The sequence below is a fragment of the Haemaphysalis longicornis genome, unplaced genomic scaffold, assembly GCF_048455015.1.
Source record: "Haemaphysalis longicornis isolate Haplotype H1 unplaced genomic scaffold, Haemaphysalis longicornis Haplotype H1 scaffold_7, whole genome shotgun sequence".
NCBI lineage: Eukaryota > Metazoa > Arthropoda > Arachnida > Ixodida > Ixodidae > Haemaphysalis > Haemaphysalis longicornis.
In genome coordinates, this window is record NW_027526422.1 from 116142796 (window position 1) to 116159145 (window position 16350).

General features: G+C 45.9%; 1 protein-coding gene across 2 annotated transcripts in view; it reads left to right on the plus strand.

Annotated features, from left to right (window-relative positions):
• Positions 1–3102: 3102 nt before the first annotated feature.
• The window catches only part of LOC144146854 (monocarboxylate transporter 12-like), a 54531-nt gene continuing 41283 nt past the window's right edge, over positions 3103–16350 (plus strand). Inside the window, exons 1-2 of one of the 2 annotated variants that reach the window (XM_077678808.1) lie at positions 3225–3337; positions 13677–13730. In XM_077678808.1, coding sequence (XP_077534934.1) covers positions 13707–13730 — 24 coding nt within the window. In that variant the 5' untranslated portion in view covers positions 3225–3337; positions 13677–13706. Of the gene's footprint in view, positions 3338–13676; positions 13731–16350 lie in introns of both variants that reach the window. The other variant, XM_077678807.1, reaches the window with a different exon arrangement.

The following is a 16350-nucleotide window of genomic DNA, read 5'->3' on the forward strand; positions in this document are numbered from 1 at the left end:
TCTGCGCGACATAAACGCTCCGTACCAATGCCGCCTGTTATCGAAAAATGCACTTGGTCGGCCTAGGTGGTTCAGCATGCCGATAAGTCATGCGGCACTTCCACAAGACAAACAAACCTAGGAGCACAAAAACGTCATATGGCACCCGATTAACGTCCTCAAATGGAAAGAAGCGAATGGTGTATGGGGTGATGTCAATGTCTAAAGTTTTGCAACGGACACTTTAGCTACGAGCCCACGCGGAGACGGGGAAGACAAGTGGTGCACTGAACAAGCATATCTACAGGTTTAACCCCTGCATTCTCGCTAAATGCCACGCGATAGCGATTAAAAGAAGCTCACACAAACCCATGGCATCTCACTTCTAGCACGCCAATGGGCCTATGGCTTCCAGTGTTCACATAAAAAATCTCAGTTTCTTGTCATCCGCCCTCACGTCAGACGATACCTCAAGGAACACATTTAAATACTCCTTGGTGGCCAGGCCATCACTCCAAGCCCCAGCATCAAAATCCTGGGCCTACAGCTTAGGCCAACACCAAGAGTAACGTATCCGTGCAGTGCCTCAAACACAGCATCAATAAATCATACACATGATCAGGCGAGTTGCCACCAAGAAGCGAGGCCTCAAGGAGTCCGATACCTTTCGATTATTTCAAGCTTTCGTCCTCTCTAGAATCACTTACGTCAACCCCCCGCCTTCTTCTCGGCAAGGAGGACATAAAGATGCTTTATATAATGATTCTAAAGATCGTTTAGCAAGCCATTAATCTTCCCACGAGTGCGCCACAGAGAGGCTGCTTGGCACGGGGCTCTACAATACGGTGGAGGAGCTGATAGAGGGTCATCTTTCTATCCAGAAGCTCCGAATAAGCAGAACTGCGGCGGGTCGCCGCATCTTTCACCAGATTGGCTGGGCAGCACAGAATGTGACTCTGCTTGATGTACATCTGGGCTTTTGGCGGCAAAAAATAAATATGCTCTCTTTGCTTAGAAATATGAACTCCTCAGACGACGAGTGTGGCCGACAAGCAAGGGCTCAAGCGCTCAACACCACCTTTGGCGGGGCTCATGCACTTATCTACACAGACGCCTCCCAACATCGAGAGCAGCAGTACCCCATCATCGTGGCTACCTCCAGAACCAACCTCCTTGCTTGTGCCTCACTCAAGACCGAAGACATGATGGCAGCAGAAGAGGCAGCCATCGCCTTGGCTCTCAACCAGGGGTTCGTGACGTAGTCACCAATTCCCAACAAGCCTACCGGAACTACCTGTCGGGTTTAGCGTCCCGGCCTTCACTGCGTGTGCTAAAAAACACTCCCCAAATTGTTCCATTCAGCTCATCTGGACACACGCTCATACTTCCATGGAAGGCAACGAATACGCCCACCAAGCCTGCACTTTCGCCCCCCGTGCTGTGGAGCTGCACGAGGACAGTCACCAGCTTTTCTCGTTCAAAGACATTACCCATAATTATCGCCTTCTGAGGCAGAGCCTACCTTCGCCTTACCCTGACCTTTCCATAGAACAACAAACTACCCTACGGCTCATACAATCCGGCTCCTTCCCACACCGGACGCGTCTTCACTTGATGCACCCGAATCGCTACGACGCTGAATGTAAATTTTGCTCATAAGTAGGAACACTCTGCCACATAATCGGTGTGTGCGACTTAAGCCAAGAGCACCCTCCTCTCTTTCCGTCAACTACCGAACAGAAGCAATGGGAGATGCTGCTGTCCAGCCCCTCTCTGCCTACCCAGCTTCAGCCGGTGGACAGAGCACAGGCGGCGGGGACTGAATATGGGCTACAGTGAGAAAGGAACCACTGCCCTGGGCCACACTCTGGGCCGTTCAGAATTTCAATAGAGGTATTTCCACCTCCTGCGCTTCTTCCTCCTGCTCCTGCTCCTGCTCCGTCTCTGCCGCCGATCTCGTCGCCTCCGTCCGCGAAGGCAGAGAAGGAGAAGTGAGATCGTCTGACACCGGATTTAAGCTTTAATTTTATAAAAAAAGGTTTCCACTCATGTACTACACGAATACAACTCAATCAACCACCGTTAATGAATCATGCATTAATTTAACCTGAGCAAGAATACCTCTTTGAAGGAATAGAGGATGTGGTTTAATGCATTTCACTTTTCTCTGGTTTCACGATTTGTAGAGCGACGTGAGTGAATTTATGTGAAGTCGCATGGGTAATCGTTGTGGGTGCCGTTTACAGCTTTGCTTTCCAACCACATTCACAGAGTGGATTGGAGCTAATCTTTTTCTTTTTTTGACTCACAGTGGAGCACAACAAGAACAGATGAAGTTTAGGCCGAACCCCCCATTATTAAAAATTAGTAACCGCCGAGCGGTAGGCAATAATTCCAGACTAAACTAATTTTTGCTTCGAGGCTTGCGTAAGTGAAGAAAAAAACGGAGAACATTAACTGGTTTGAGGCCACTCGAAAGCTGGAGTTATTTGATTACTCCTAGAGTCTCACATTCCAGCCTGAAACACGTACCCGCAATATTCCGCCTCTAGCTCCCTTCTGGTTTGTCCCAACAGAACGCCGCGGACAGCTCACACGTGGCGGTAACTCCTCGCAACGCAGTTTGAAAACACGACAGTTACGTCACAGAGACGCCTTCCCAGCCACTTCCGCCCCGCAAGAGTTGTACGGAACGAGCGAAAAAGGAATACGCGAGGTCTCATATGTGCGGTCAGCCTCGTCGTAGTGGCAGATAAAAAGAGACAGACAATAGGGGAGCAAAAAAAAAAACAGAAAAAGGAAACCGGTTTTTACCACTCGGTAGGCTGGATGAATCGGTGTATACCTGCGTTTAGTATTACAATCGCGTCCACTTTTGTCCCACTGCGCTCCCCTGCTTTTTTGCCTGCGACGACGACGGTGAGCTGGCGAGCTTCAGCGGCAAGACAAAAACGAGAAAAACAAGCCGGGCTGGCCGGCATGCGGAACGAATCGGAGAACTCCGATCGTATTCTGCCCCGCGAAATAAATGACCGTCTTGCTGGCACTCTCTTCGCCCACCCCCTTTCTCCGCCCCTCCTCTCCCGCTGTGTTTGGCGTTCCACGGTTGTATTACTCTGGCACTATCGCATCGCGTGCCGAGATTTTCACGCTCGGTTAGGGCTGATTGCTCATGGGTTTTCTGGTCCCTATGAATGGGAATGAGAGAGGAGTCAAGAGTGGCGTGCGTCTCTCGTGAAGGGTACATCACTCGGGCGCGTGCGCCGGCCGTCAGTTCTTGCGGTGCCCCGCGTCGGGTACGGAGTTCACCCTGAAGTGCCACAAAGAAACGCGTGCGGCAGCCAGTTGCTTCCGGAACGTGAGTCTTTTCGTTTTCTGCAATAGTAGAGCCTATCAGATGTATCGATAGTGAATAGCGGGAGGCGAAAAAAAAGTACCATTCCTTTCCAGAGAAAGTTGACAGAAGCGTGAAAGCTAGAAGTGCGTCTAATCGATTGTCAAATCTTCAAAGACCCAAATCGCAAATGAAGTATGAACCCATGCGACGATTTTTCGCGTTCTAAATGTATATCAATGTATACCAATACGTGGTTTAGGAGATAAAGGTACATTATTTTACTCCTGTTTATGATCGACGCGTGCATTGTCTTATCTACAACCGTCCTTTTTTTGCGATTTTAAATTACTGTTTTGACACAACTGAAGCCCGGTTGCATACACGCACCGTGTGTCCAGAAATCGTATCAGAGCTTCTCGCTCGACTAACCGGTCTGTGGGGCAGAAGAGCAGATAAAGTTTTGGCCAAACCTCCCATGATTACAGATTAGTAAACGCAGAGTGGGAGACAATAATATCAGACAAAAGTAAGTTGTACTTCGAGGCATTTCGAAGTAAGTTGTACTTCGAGAAGATCAGATCAGATCAGATTAAACTTTATTGTTGCCACGGGTGGGACCGTTTTCAGGTCGACTTCAGTGTCCTTCCGGCGACGGCAGGATTCATGTAGATCTCTGCGGCGTCTTCAGCCACCTGGGCTAGTGAGACCTGGGTCATAGGGTCTGTGCTGAGCAGCGCGGCCTCCCACTGCTCCTCGTTCATAATTTGTAATAAAATGGGGTGCTTTTTAAGAGTTTGGAGGGGTTTTTCTTCACAGGACCAAATCACATGTGATAGGTCTGCGTATTTATGGCAAAGAGGGCATCGGTTAGAGTGTAACTCGGGGTAATAGAGTGATAGGAGGGCAGGGGTGGGAAATGTGGATGTTTGAAGTTGGCGCCATACAACAGCGTGGCGGCGGGAGAGGGAGGGGTCGGGTGGTGGGAAGCGAGCTCTGGACAGCCGGTAGTGATCGAGTACCGATCGGTAGGTCAGGAGGCGGTCCCTATGGGAGAATGGTTGAAGAGATTCTGCAGCGTCACTGGGCTCTCGGATTACCAGTTCTCGAGCAACCTCGAGTGCCAATTCATTTCCTGGGAGTTCGGAGTGGCCCGGTGCCCAAACAATGTATATTTTTCGTTTCGGGAATTGGCGTGCCTGCAGGAGTAGGCGTAAAGTTCGGGGGTCAACACGCCCGTTGAAGTAATTGGTAATTGCCGATTTGGAGTCGCTTATTATAGTAGTAACCTTAGGGCTGGAAATAATGGCAAGAGCGATAGCCATTTCTTCGCCTACGGTTGGACATTGAGTAGGGAAGGAGAGGGCGGCTAGTGTTCGGAGAGATGAATCAGCTACGACCGCTGCCATGGCTTCGCGTCCTGGGTATTCTGCAGCGTCCACGTAGGCTACTTGTGGGTTGGAGGAGTGTTGCTTGTGTAAAGCCTGTGCTCTCGCTCGGCGCCTTTCCTCGTTATGAATCGGGTGCATGTGTTTAGGGAGGGGGTGGATTACCAGTTGGTCTCGAATGACTGTGGGAATGTCGACGTGCGTGTCAGAGATAGTGGGGTGACTGAGACCAAGACTCTGAAGAATGTGGCGTCCAGTGTCACTCCTCGTGAGTCGCTCAAATTGCGAGACCCGTTGGGCTTCGATAATTTCGTCTAATGTATTGTGTAGACCGAGCGAGAGTAGTTTGTCTGTTGAGAGTGTAACGGGGAGACCTAGGGCCTGCTTGTAAGATTTACGTATCATAGCTTCAATTTTGTGCGTTTCGCTGACTTTGAGGTTTAGGAAGGGGGTGACGTATGCTATACGACTGATGACAAAGGCTTGTACGAGACGTATTAGATTGTTTTCGTTTACTCCTCGATGTTTGGTAGCTATGCGAGAGATGAGTCGTGTAGTCTGGTAAACCCCTTTTTCTAGGGCACGGAGAGTATCTACATTATATCCGTTTGCCTGTATACGGAGACCTAGAATCTTGATGCAGTCAACTATTGGGATGAGTTGGCCATTTGAGGTAGTGATTTGGATGAGGGAGAGTGGGGAAGGTGGTTGTTTTCCTGGTCTTTTAGGTCTGTATAGAAGAAGCTCTGATTTTGTTGGGGAGCAGGACAGACCACGAGAGGCAGCATACGCTTCGACGAGAAGAGAAAAAAAAAACCGGCCACATTTACTGCTTTGGGGCCGCTGGAGAGTTCAAGTTATTTGGTCACTATTATTTGGTTACTTGGTTACTATTTGGTTACTCCAGTGTTTTGACTGAATACCATGGTCCGGGTAAGAAATCTTTCGTTTTAGAAAAAGTGGCCGTCAGGTGCAGTCGTTTTGAAGTTGGCTTTGTTTTCGGCTAACGATGTTTTCGCTAATATTTTTCTTTTGTGGGCGTTTTATGCGCGGAAATTACACCTGGGCTATGGGTGCGCCGTAGTGGGGTCTCCGATTCGATTTTGAACACCTGGAGATCTGTAACGTGCGCCGAAATCTCTGCACACGGGCGTTACCGCTTTTCACATTTATAAGAAAAGCGGCCGCCGCTGCCGACAATCGAATCCTGCTTCTGGTTGGGCTCATCAGTTCAGTTCAGTTCAGTTTTCATTTCTTAGAAACTGGTGTGGTTTTCCGAGCAACAGCTGCCTTCGCCGCTTGACAGAGCCTTGGAAACCACAAACAAGGCAATAGCGGCAAGCACATGAAAGTGTAATCAAATTCAAATTACTTGATCATGTAGAGGACACAAGAAGCACATCATACAAACTTTAAGCAAGTACCACGGACAATGAAGTCAAGGGTTTGAAGGACGCCCGTCTGGTCCGGAGGGTACATTTGAGAGCGAAATAGGGCACCGACCAAGTAGTGAAAATGAAAAACTCAAAACACATTTCGGCTCCCGCACGGGAGCCTTGTTCACGGGAGCCTTGTTCGCAGATTGTGAACAAGGCTCCCGTGCGGGAGCCGAAACGTCTTTTAAGTTTATCAATTTCACTACTTGGTCGGTGCCCTATTTCTCTCTCAAAAATACCGCGGACGATGAAGCCTAAGGTATACAAGTTAACAAAATGTGCACAGAAAACAGTGCATCTACATTCTGCATACACGTACAGTATAAAAAGTAACAAGCGCCTCAGCCACTGAGCCACCGCGGCAGGTTTTTTTCGCAAATAAGAGCTTCTCTAATTTCAGGTGATTGTGGATTGGCCTGTTCGCGCGCCCTTATGCTTACAAATACAGCACGCATTTCTAGCTTTATGTGCGCGAGCTGTATTGTGCTTGCAAAGGTCAGCGTGCAAAGAAGATTGTACACACAAGAATGGATAACGATAAACGCAAAAAAGCAAAACTTTCTTCGGGCATAAAACAATCTATGGAAAAGCAATTTTGTCTGACGAGATATTTCCAGCAGTGAGGTGGAAGTATAAGATTTCACTTTCTCCGGTTGCAGGGATGTGTGCGTGTACTACCGAAACCCCACAGAGCTAGCCATGCATGACCGGTTTATCTGAAGTGTCTTTGGTGTACAAACGCATTTGCGTTTAGCGCCTTAAAATCATGACCATTGAAGCGGACTGTATTCATTCAATCATGTAAAGCTCAATACAGCGTCAGTGTTGTACTCCCATAGCGCATCCTACAGAAGTGTTGTTGTGGTGTCAATCTGTGTCAAAATAGGGTATGTTCTTTGGGCTTGCATGATACGAAAGTCTTGATTTCAGAAAGCGTACTCCACTGTGTTACTATATTACTAAAAAAAAACACGCGAGAAGGGGAAAAGTCGAAGGCGACATCAAATGGCACAAATAGGCCGCTTTGAAAGAAATGCTCCTCCCTGAAAATTATAATTTGTACCCTTTTAACGGCTGCCTTACTGTGGAGCTACAAAATTCAACTCGAGAGTGTGGTTATGCGCGCGGTATGCACGCTGTAATAGCCCTATTGCAGCTTTGGCTGTAGCAGGTAGTTAAGGTGACAAGCACCAACACCCACGATAGAGTTTCCACACCATTTCTTCTCAGAACCATGCAGTTCTCTTAGCAACTTGACCCATCAAATAATCCATGCCCACAATTTCGTAGCGGATGTTTATGTTCAACGTGTTCACCATCGTTACACATGTGTTCTATCTATCCAAGCCTCCTCCAGGAGCAGCTATCTTTATTAGAAAAATATGAGGTACATTGACAGAAACACCTCAAATTTAGCATAAAAAGAACTTGAAATTGTAGTTTCCACGCGTTCTATAAAATTACTAGATGCGCGCGTTTCGTAGACTGGCCAGTTGCGATTTTGGTCCTAGCAGTTCATTTAGGCTATGTTACCGACGCAGCATTTGTCATGTTTTTATGCCTCATCTTTACGGAAACACCGTCGCAATATAATCGCAACTTGTACAACAAAAAGTAGCTACAACACGAACTGGAACACAGGAAGTAGACGCGGCAGGACAGGCCCTGACTTCTAACTCAACATTATTGCGGGCGCTTGCACCTTGTACATTAACCTACCACAAATAGCAAAGCGAAAATGCACGGCATGCGTAGAGCCCAAGCCGGCGACGTTCACACATTTTGCACAAACTGGATGTACTGAAGATAACGTCTCGATTTTTATTCCTGTCATACCTTCCCGTTGGGCAGCAACTCAATCTGTTTGGAGGCAACACGACGGACGCCTTTGTAACACCCTACGATGTTATCGCGCAATTGTATGCGCTCTTATAATCTCACGCATTGTTTGATTTCGGCTTCTTCCTGCAACAATACACTTATATAGCTGCGGGACAACGTGCAATACTTGTAATGGGTGGCGAGAAAGCCGCTGTTTCTATTACTGGCGTCATTATCGGGTTGAATGTCGTCATTATCGGACGTCTTTATCGTATCGGTCGTCAAATAACCTTGTGGTGTGACCGAGGTATGTGTATTCGCAAGGTTGCGGAACGCAATGTACAACGTGGACGGCGAACGACACACGATACCTTGGGTTACCAGCACTTTTATTCGCACCTGCCTTGATTTTGTGACCGCTTTATAGCAAACATCACATGATTGTGGGGACACCCATGGATACCCTGGCTTTCTCTCGGCGTGTCATGATTTAAAATTGGGATGTTGGCGTTATTATCTTTGGACACTTTTCTTAGTGTCAGCGTCACTGGGCTTCGAAGCTGTGAGTATAGTCGATTTTAACTTTTTGGTTCTGGTCATTTTATATATACATTGCAATTCTCACAATAAATTTACATTCGGTAGTCGGCGCTTAGGCCGTCACCCCTCTTGTTGTGTTCCTGTTCGCACTGTAGCTATTCAGTAGGACATTGAAACTCTCCCAGTAGTATACATTACTTGCACAATATGTCATGCCTATCGGATACGTGATAGATCGTATGTTACCTTAGGTCATGAGCACATAGTTGGAAGGTCATGTGTAGTTTGCAATCACCATTTCCACTGTGAACGCGCACACGTTCAGGCCGCTGATAAGGCGGTCCAGACCAGGCATCACTACTACGAAAGTAAAAGCAAGAGTAAGAGCAAGAAGTAAGAACACCACAGCTTCGGCACATCAACACAAGTGGTCACAAGTGTCCAAAGAAAATAACTGTGGTCTCGGAAACGAATGTCTGGCAACGCTGTCGACTACTCCAGTTTTGTGATCTCTTTTCTTAGCAAGGGGACCAGCCTTCTTAGCAGCAGATGCTTTCTTATAAGACTTTTAGGAGCCGATTAAGGAAAAAAAACGAAATAAAAAGCGAAAATCTATTTTTCAGCAGTTGCTTGACCAGTTTTGCTGTATATAAAGCCGGCGCGAATGCCTTTACGAAGTGTTTTGGTACTCCACAGAACACTCAGAAGCATTCAATATAATTTCCTTAGCACAAAAATTATGTCCAGTATTTGCCCATTTTTCTTACATAGAAACTTTCTACTCGATAAAATTGTATGATAATCATTTACAGGGCTGATACTGGAAGAGATCGAACAAGTACTTTCATTTTCAATCGATTTTTCATGTTGTTTTTATGACTTACATGCACACCACTTCATAGTACAAGGGAACTTAATTTTTCTCTAAAATCGTACTACGTTAAATACGGAACTGAAACTAAAGCGTGGCAAACTGTTCGCATGGCGACGCAGTGAAACATCCCCCTCGCGAGGGGCACGATCAAATACAGAGCATTTCCGGGGGCGCACGACGTTAAGTAGTTTGCGTTACGTTAATGTTGTTGCACTTGTGGCAACTGCTGACGAGAGAGCGCTCGTCAGCAGTAATTTGAATGAGTCAAGGATATAAGGCGCGTTCGTAGCCTCCCATTCTGTGACGGCTTTGTGGCGCAGTGGGTAGAGCACCATGTACATTGCGTTCCGCCCGCAGGGTCGAGGGATCGAAACCAGGCGCCGAATAGTATTTTTTTTTATATAGTGTAGGGGGAGGGGTGCGGACTACGACTACGGACGTCAACGCGGGTGACATCGTGAGTTACTGAAATGCTCTGCATTTAATAACATTTTTAGCGCTTTACAGGGGGACCCCTCCACAACTCGGTCTGAGTAACGTTTTATGTCGTGCCTCATCAAGAACAACATTGTGTTGTGCTCGGTATGGAACGATATAAAATTCCATTACGACCAAGATTTGAAATGATTCGCCTACCTATACTACCTATACTTAGGCTCTATGCTCGTTGGTACTCAGAACAGCCATGGCCTTCCTGCGAACCCACGGATTGTCCACGTGGCGGTGACACAAGTTGCATGGGCCAACGGCTGTATGTAAGAGAAATCTTCTGAGGAGCTTCTTACAAACACATGATAGTGTTTGTTGCAGCAAAAATGCAAACAACACACTTGAAGGGCAACCGTTGCGCCAGCGATAGCGCAATGCATTGATAGCGGCAGCGGCGCAGTTGGCACCTTACTTCTTCCAATAAAGAAGTTAGAACGAAGTGACTGCTACTCGAAGAAACTACGCATCACTTTTAGTATAAAAATGACATTCAATTGAGAGTCTTGTCAATGCTTATATTGTTAAAGTTTAGCTGGGACACCGTGAATAAGCCGTTTGAATTAGTACGTAACAACAAAATCGCGAGACACATTATGAACTTAACATAACAGAAGTAAAATCTGGTATAATAACCATCATTGTTTAAAACATTGCTGCAGCTTACAGGTAACTGGCTACCTTTCCTTTCCCACTTTTATCTCACTAAAAATGATGATTAAAATGCCTCACTTGATTACCAATGTAAGAGGAACGAAGTTCAATACTTGAGATTAAGTTTTTTAAACATTGCAAGGTACGTTTTCACGTTTCTATAAAAGAGTCGCTCCCATAAACACTTTCTCCGTCTCCGGAACAATAATTAGGTTCTCGCCTCTTCTCCAAAATGCAACAATTTATTTTTTTGGGTACAGTCGTTGTCTATATTATACTGTCCCACGTAACACATTATTGTCCTTGACTATTATTCGGGGAATTGAGTTGGAGGCAAAGCATCGATTAATGCTTTTTTGTGCCATTTTGAGCACACAGTTTTGAAGAAAAGGTGCAGCAATACAAGTGTCACTGTTGTAGCGTTTGTTCATTTTCGTACATGCAAGCATTAAATCTGCCGCGTATTGCGATATGATCTTTCACGTGGAAAATGGGAACCTGCAAGAGGCAAAATCAATTTTTTTGTAGAGGTACAGATCGGTTACATGAAAATACCTGGACCTGAATCTAAGTGATAATGAAAATAAAATACAGGGTCTGAACTACCATTTTGATTTAGTGTGTTGTGCTTGTTCCGCGTTCTTACAACTTCCATGGCGTCGAAGTACCGAAATATGAAAGCCAACAATTACATTTCTGTACTGGTCTGCTCCGGAGTAGCCGCTGGGTTAAAACTAAATAGACGAATAGGGCGTTGAACGGACGAAGACGAAGGAAGACAAGAAAGACACAAACATGCGCTTTCGTTTTGGTCCGTTTGGCGCCTTATTCGTCTATTGATTGATTGATTGCAGGGTTTAACGCGCCGACGCAACGCAGGCGATGAGGCACGCCGTAGTGAAGGGCTCCGGATTAATTTTGACCACCTGGGGATCTTTAACGTGCGCCGAAATCTGCCCTATTCGTCTATCTACTACAACCATGAACAAACTAGCTCAAGAGGTTTTGTTATTACTAACGTACGACAAAATCGCCCTAAATGTTCCTGTCGAAACGCGAAAATGCTGCCTTCTAAAAAAAATGCGTTAGAAAAGTGATTTGTGAATACGGGAAACCACCAGGGGGACAATAACGCTGACTACTATTTTTCGACACTCTTGCTTTATCGTTCTGCTTTATCGTTCCGCGGGAATAACTGCTTTATCAGTTATTCCCAGAGCCCAGACGGCTCCCATAAAAGAGAAATGGCTCCTGAAAATTTCAACTTCTGTGAAAAAAAAAATAACAACAAACAAATGTTCCAGAGCAATACGCAGACTAAAAAGCCCGAAATACAGCGCTAATGTCCATGGCATGTTTCGTCCGGTTTTTCACGTACGGAATCAAACTTTACTATTTTAGATGCTTCGGTACTAGGGAAGTATTTTTAGCTACCTTTTTGTTTGCCGTTTTGAGCGGTATTGTTTGTTTACGTGTATTTAAAAAAGTAGCGGCGTTAGTAGGATAAATATTATGGTAGCCGGCCTTGAAAAACACACCGGAAAAATCTAAAGGCTTTAAGTAGACATTAGCACAAAGGGTCACTATTGTGCGATTCAAGTGCTTGCTTAATGGCCGTCGCATCGTGCACCCATGAAGTGTGTAGGCGCGACATAAGAGGTCGCGGAAAACTACTTGCTGCATCATTTCACCTACATTTGCAATTGCCTGTCGGAGTCTAGGCACCTGCATGAAACTACACGCTTTTGCCGATCACAATTTTATCTCTCTGCGGGAATTGTTTCACAACAGCAAGCGGGGACCCCGAGACTCGGGTCCGGAGATATTCATCTACGGCTAACTGCGGCATTTGTTTCAGCGGAGCTTTTTCTGTTGATATTTTTAGTTTATTTATGTTCAAGTTAGCAGTTTACTCCCAGAAATATTTATGGCCTGTTCCGCAAGAATCATTTTTTGTGTTTTTTTTGCGACAGTCATGATTGGTATAGCGGGTACTTTTTCACCACGTAGCTCTCATCGCAGGCAGGAGTCCCAAAGGGTTCTCTCAACGGGCGAGAGCGGCGGCCTCGACCGATGGGGTCCCGAATATCGAATCCAGCTGTGCAGAGGGCCACAGTCCGTAACACTCTTATATTGTTTTTGTAGAATGAATTAATGACAACGAGAAGCTTTTTTTCATGCAACCTGAGCCAAAGTCAAAGTTTAAAGTCTAAACTGCTTTGGCCGTGTCGAAATGGCGCAATCGGATAGACGTCGGCTTCTTAACGCGAGGAACCCATTGTCGATTCTGACCATGGGTGCGCGACCATACCGAGCTACTTTGAACACGTGCAATTAAGGGGCGATGTTTTTACGGGGCTTGGAACTTCACCATGGAGATTTTACAGGGGTACGCTAGTAGTCCGGATAATTAAATTTCCACAAGGAAACCTTGAGTGCAGTTGGCGTCTCAAACAAGGCAGTTCTGCTTTGCTGGCCATTTTTGCTGCGCATTCAGTTCGAATGTGTGTATTCCCAACTTTTTTTGAACCATGCAATGTAACCAATGATTATACTTTGGTCCACGTGAAAAAATGTAAGTCATAATGGAAGAAATCGCGCAACTTGTTCCTTCCCATTTGCATTTTTATTTCGTGCTTTATTTGTCCATAGCAGTACCAAATGTGAAGTGCACACAGCATCCTTGTTAGGCTTTGCAGAGAACAGGCAGTCCGGTGTTACTGGCGCTGGTCTCGTCAGATTTGACAGAAAATGTATGGGCAACGTTTTATCAGCGACAGCAAGACTGTTCACTGCTCAGTTGGTGAGCTCACTCTAAATATAGATGGACGTTGTATCATCGGCGGATGTTGCCCCCGGGGATTCTTCTGTTTGTTCCTCATTTAGGCAATTCTACCCAGGCACGAGGGATTACCCAGCCGCGGGGCAACTCGAAATCTTTATTGTATTTTGTGTTTCTGAATGCGCGCAAGTGTATGCACACAACGTGCCCAATAACAATGCGCGAGACGATTACTGAAGTGCGCCGTTTCCGCAGATACCATAAAACACACATAACGTATCTTCATGTCAGTGACCCTCCCCCAAAAACTCTTGGTGATTGCACCTTGCTACGCGTAATATAATTCCGCGCTGCAGCTTGCAAAAGTCACATTTAACCACAGGACACGCTGGGACTCTCCTGCCTGGAGCAGATGGGGTTCTCCACGCCTCCATCGGTACGTATACGCTGCTGTCAGTAGCATTATTCTATGCTAATGTTAAGACAAACTAATGAAATATTAACAAAATTGCTCCCGAAAATGCGGGGACCTGAAATATCTTATACGGGGCATACTAAAACGCTGGCCCAGCACAAATTGCGATTATGGGTGAAAACGACGGTGTGGGAAGAAAATCTGTTCCTAGGTTGGTGATCAGCATTGCGCAAGGTACTAATATTAGCTTAAGTGTTTAGCTTAAAGGAAGCTACAGAGATGTAACCTTCAGAATGAACGCAGTGCGAAGCTCTGGCTTCCCGTATTAAACTCATTGTTTTGTTGCTCCTTCACGTCCAGTATGCGTGGATAAGCGAACACACTTTCACACTTGGTTGATACTGAGGCTTTCATTCTGCGTCGCCGGTGACCGTTCCGTGCGTGAGCGGTTTGACCAGTTATCACGGTCTACCAGCCCACTTAAACCCTATCCGACTTTTCTGACTAACGCTCCCAGGTTGAGGATCGCACGCGTGGAAACCATATGATAACTTTAAACCACTATGTTGTTTTGAAGGGAGTTAGCCGGCAGTGCGCAAAAATATTTTTACATTCATGCAGTATTATCAACGCGGCCCTTGCTTCCTTCATTTTGACGCGTGTACGTACGCTCTTCGTAGTAGAGGGCCCTTATTTCTTCCATGCCACTTTGTATCCTGTCAGATGCAAATTGATCTTCTTCCGCAAGTGCATGAGCTATTCTCGCTTTCGTTTACAAATAATTCCTTATACGATGCAAAATACAAGCAAAACGACGCCATCTTACACTGCTCGTAGCTAGCCAGGCAAGCGCTGCTACATTTTCCTCTGTGCATTAGAATGAGAGACAGCGGGGCGAGTTGGAAGGGGTTCATATTCAAAATTTAACTGCGCGAAAGACGGATACAAGAAAGGACACGGACATGCGCTCGTCCGTGTCTTTTTTGTATCCGTCTTTCGCGCAGTTAAATTTTGAATATGTACATTTTTCTCGCCTTGCATCCTTGTTTTATTGATGTGTTTTATCGTTTTTATGCTTTCAATGTGTTCTAGTTTGTCGTTTCTGGCGTTATTTATCGTTTGTTGACGCTTTTGTTGTCGTTGATAGGCAAAAAATGTAGAGGAACGTAGCCACGGGTACCTGCTTCTCTGCGGTGGTAGCTGGCAGACCTTCGAAGTTGCCACGGCGCTTCGCTTATAACTGTCAAAGGGCCGATTGCATGGATGCGTGATTAACGACGTACTCGCGCATCGACATAAGCGCGGAGAAGAACGCTGTCGGGCACTATGCCGACGAGGACGGCAACCTTAACCCTTTCCGCCCTGGCGGTGTCAATTGACGCCATGAGATAAAAGCTCATCTAGCGCATAGAAAACGCAACCAAAACTGCTAGTTTTCTGGAAAATTTGTCTTCAATGATGACTATTGCGATATACATCACCGTTGTTGCGTTTTAGCGGAGCTGGAGGCTACAAAGAAGAAGAAGCTCCGGTGAAGACAAAATTTCGACATTAAGACAAAAAAAAAAAAAAAAAGGAGAGGCCCTAGCTTCGTTCCCAAGCTCGTAAATCTATAAGTATGCGTTCAATACGAAGCTCAATTTTTGTGTGTAGGCTCATGTGGTCCTCACGTTTAGGAAGACATGCAAAAGAGATGTTTGTGCTGAATATGCAATTTTTAATTGCCAGATGTGTAAATAACTGCCTCATTAATAAATCAGTTATTACTTTCACTACTAGCTCTATTTTTCGTTCGTGGTTTACGGGACCCCAAATTTATGAAATTACACAAAAAACATTGTTTCGCATAAAAAAAATCAGGGCTGAAAGGTTTGATGCAGCCTCCTCCAGACGGCATTTCCGTCCATAATACGCCAAAGGTGGTTCTTATGGCGGCAGCCAGACGACTGCGATACTGGTGAAATATCCATTGCGCTGTCAAACTGTCTAGGACTAGGCATGCGCCAACAGACCAAAATCGCACATATCGTTCCGTGATACATTAGCGCAATTTGGCAGAAAGCGAGTTGTTTTGTTGAAGCTGACACAATTGCGTTTATGAAAAAAAAATCAGTGCTGAGAACACGATGACAGTTCGAGGAAAAGTCTAAGCGCGGTCGCTTCACACTTTAGATTGGCTTCAAGCTTTAGCACAACTATACGTTTATTCTGAGTACTGATTGATAACGTTGGTGTCACCATTTTCACCATTCTCTGTGCATCTAAGTAGGCCATTACGCCACGTGGTTCTTTTAACACGCAGATCGGTGCTTTGTTGCGACATTTCACGAATCACCCATTATGATATTTCCCATTTTCGTATGAATGGCCGATTCCGCATCCTTGTAGAAGCCCTCGACGGCCTCATCACCGCAGCTAGACGTTGGAGCATTGGCTTTTACCACCTCTCACTGCTACCTCCTACATACTTTCATGCCAGTGGAAAGGGCGCCATCTCAAATCGTGTAGAATGTTTCAGCGTCCCCTGCAGTCTCGTGTATATCAAAAATCCCATATCGAACTCCTTCCTTTCTTTATGTCTTCCTATTTACAGATGATGCACGCTATGTAACCCCTTAACCCCCCCCCCCTCTCCCCCACC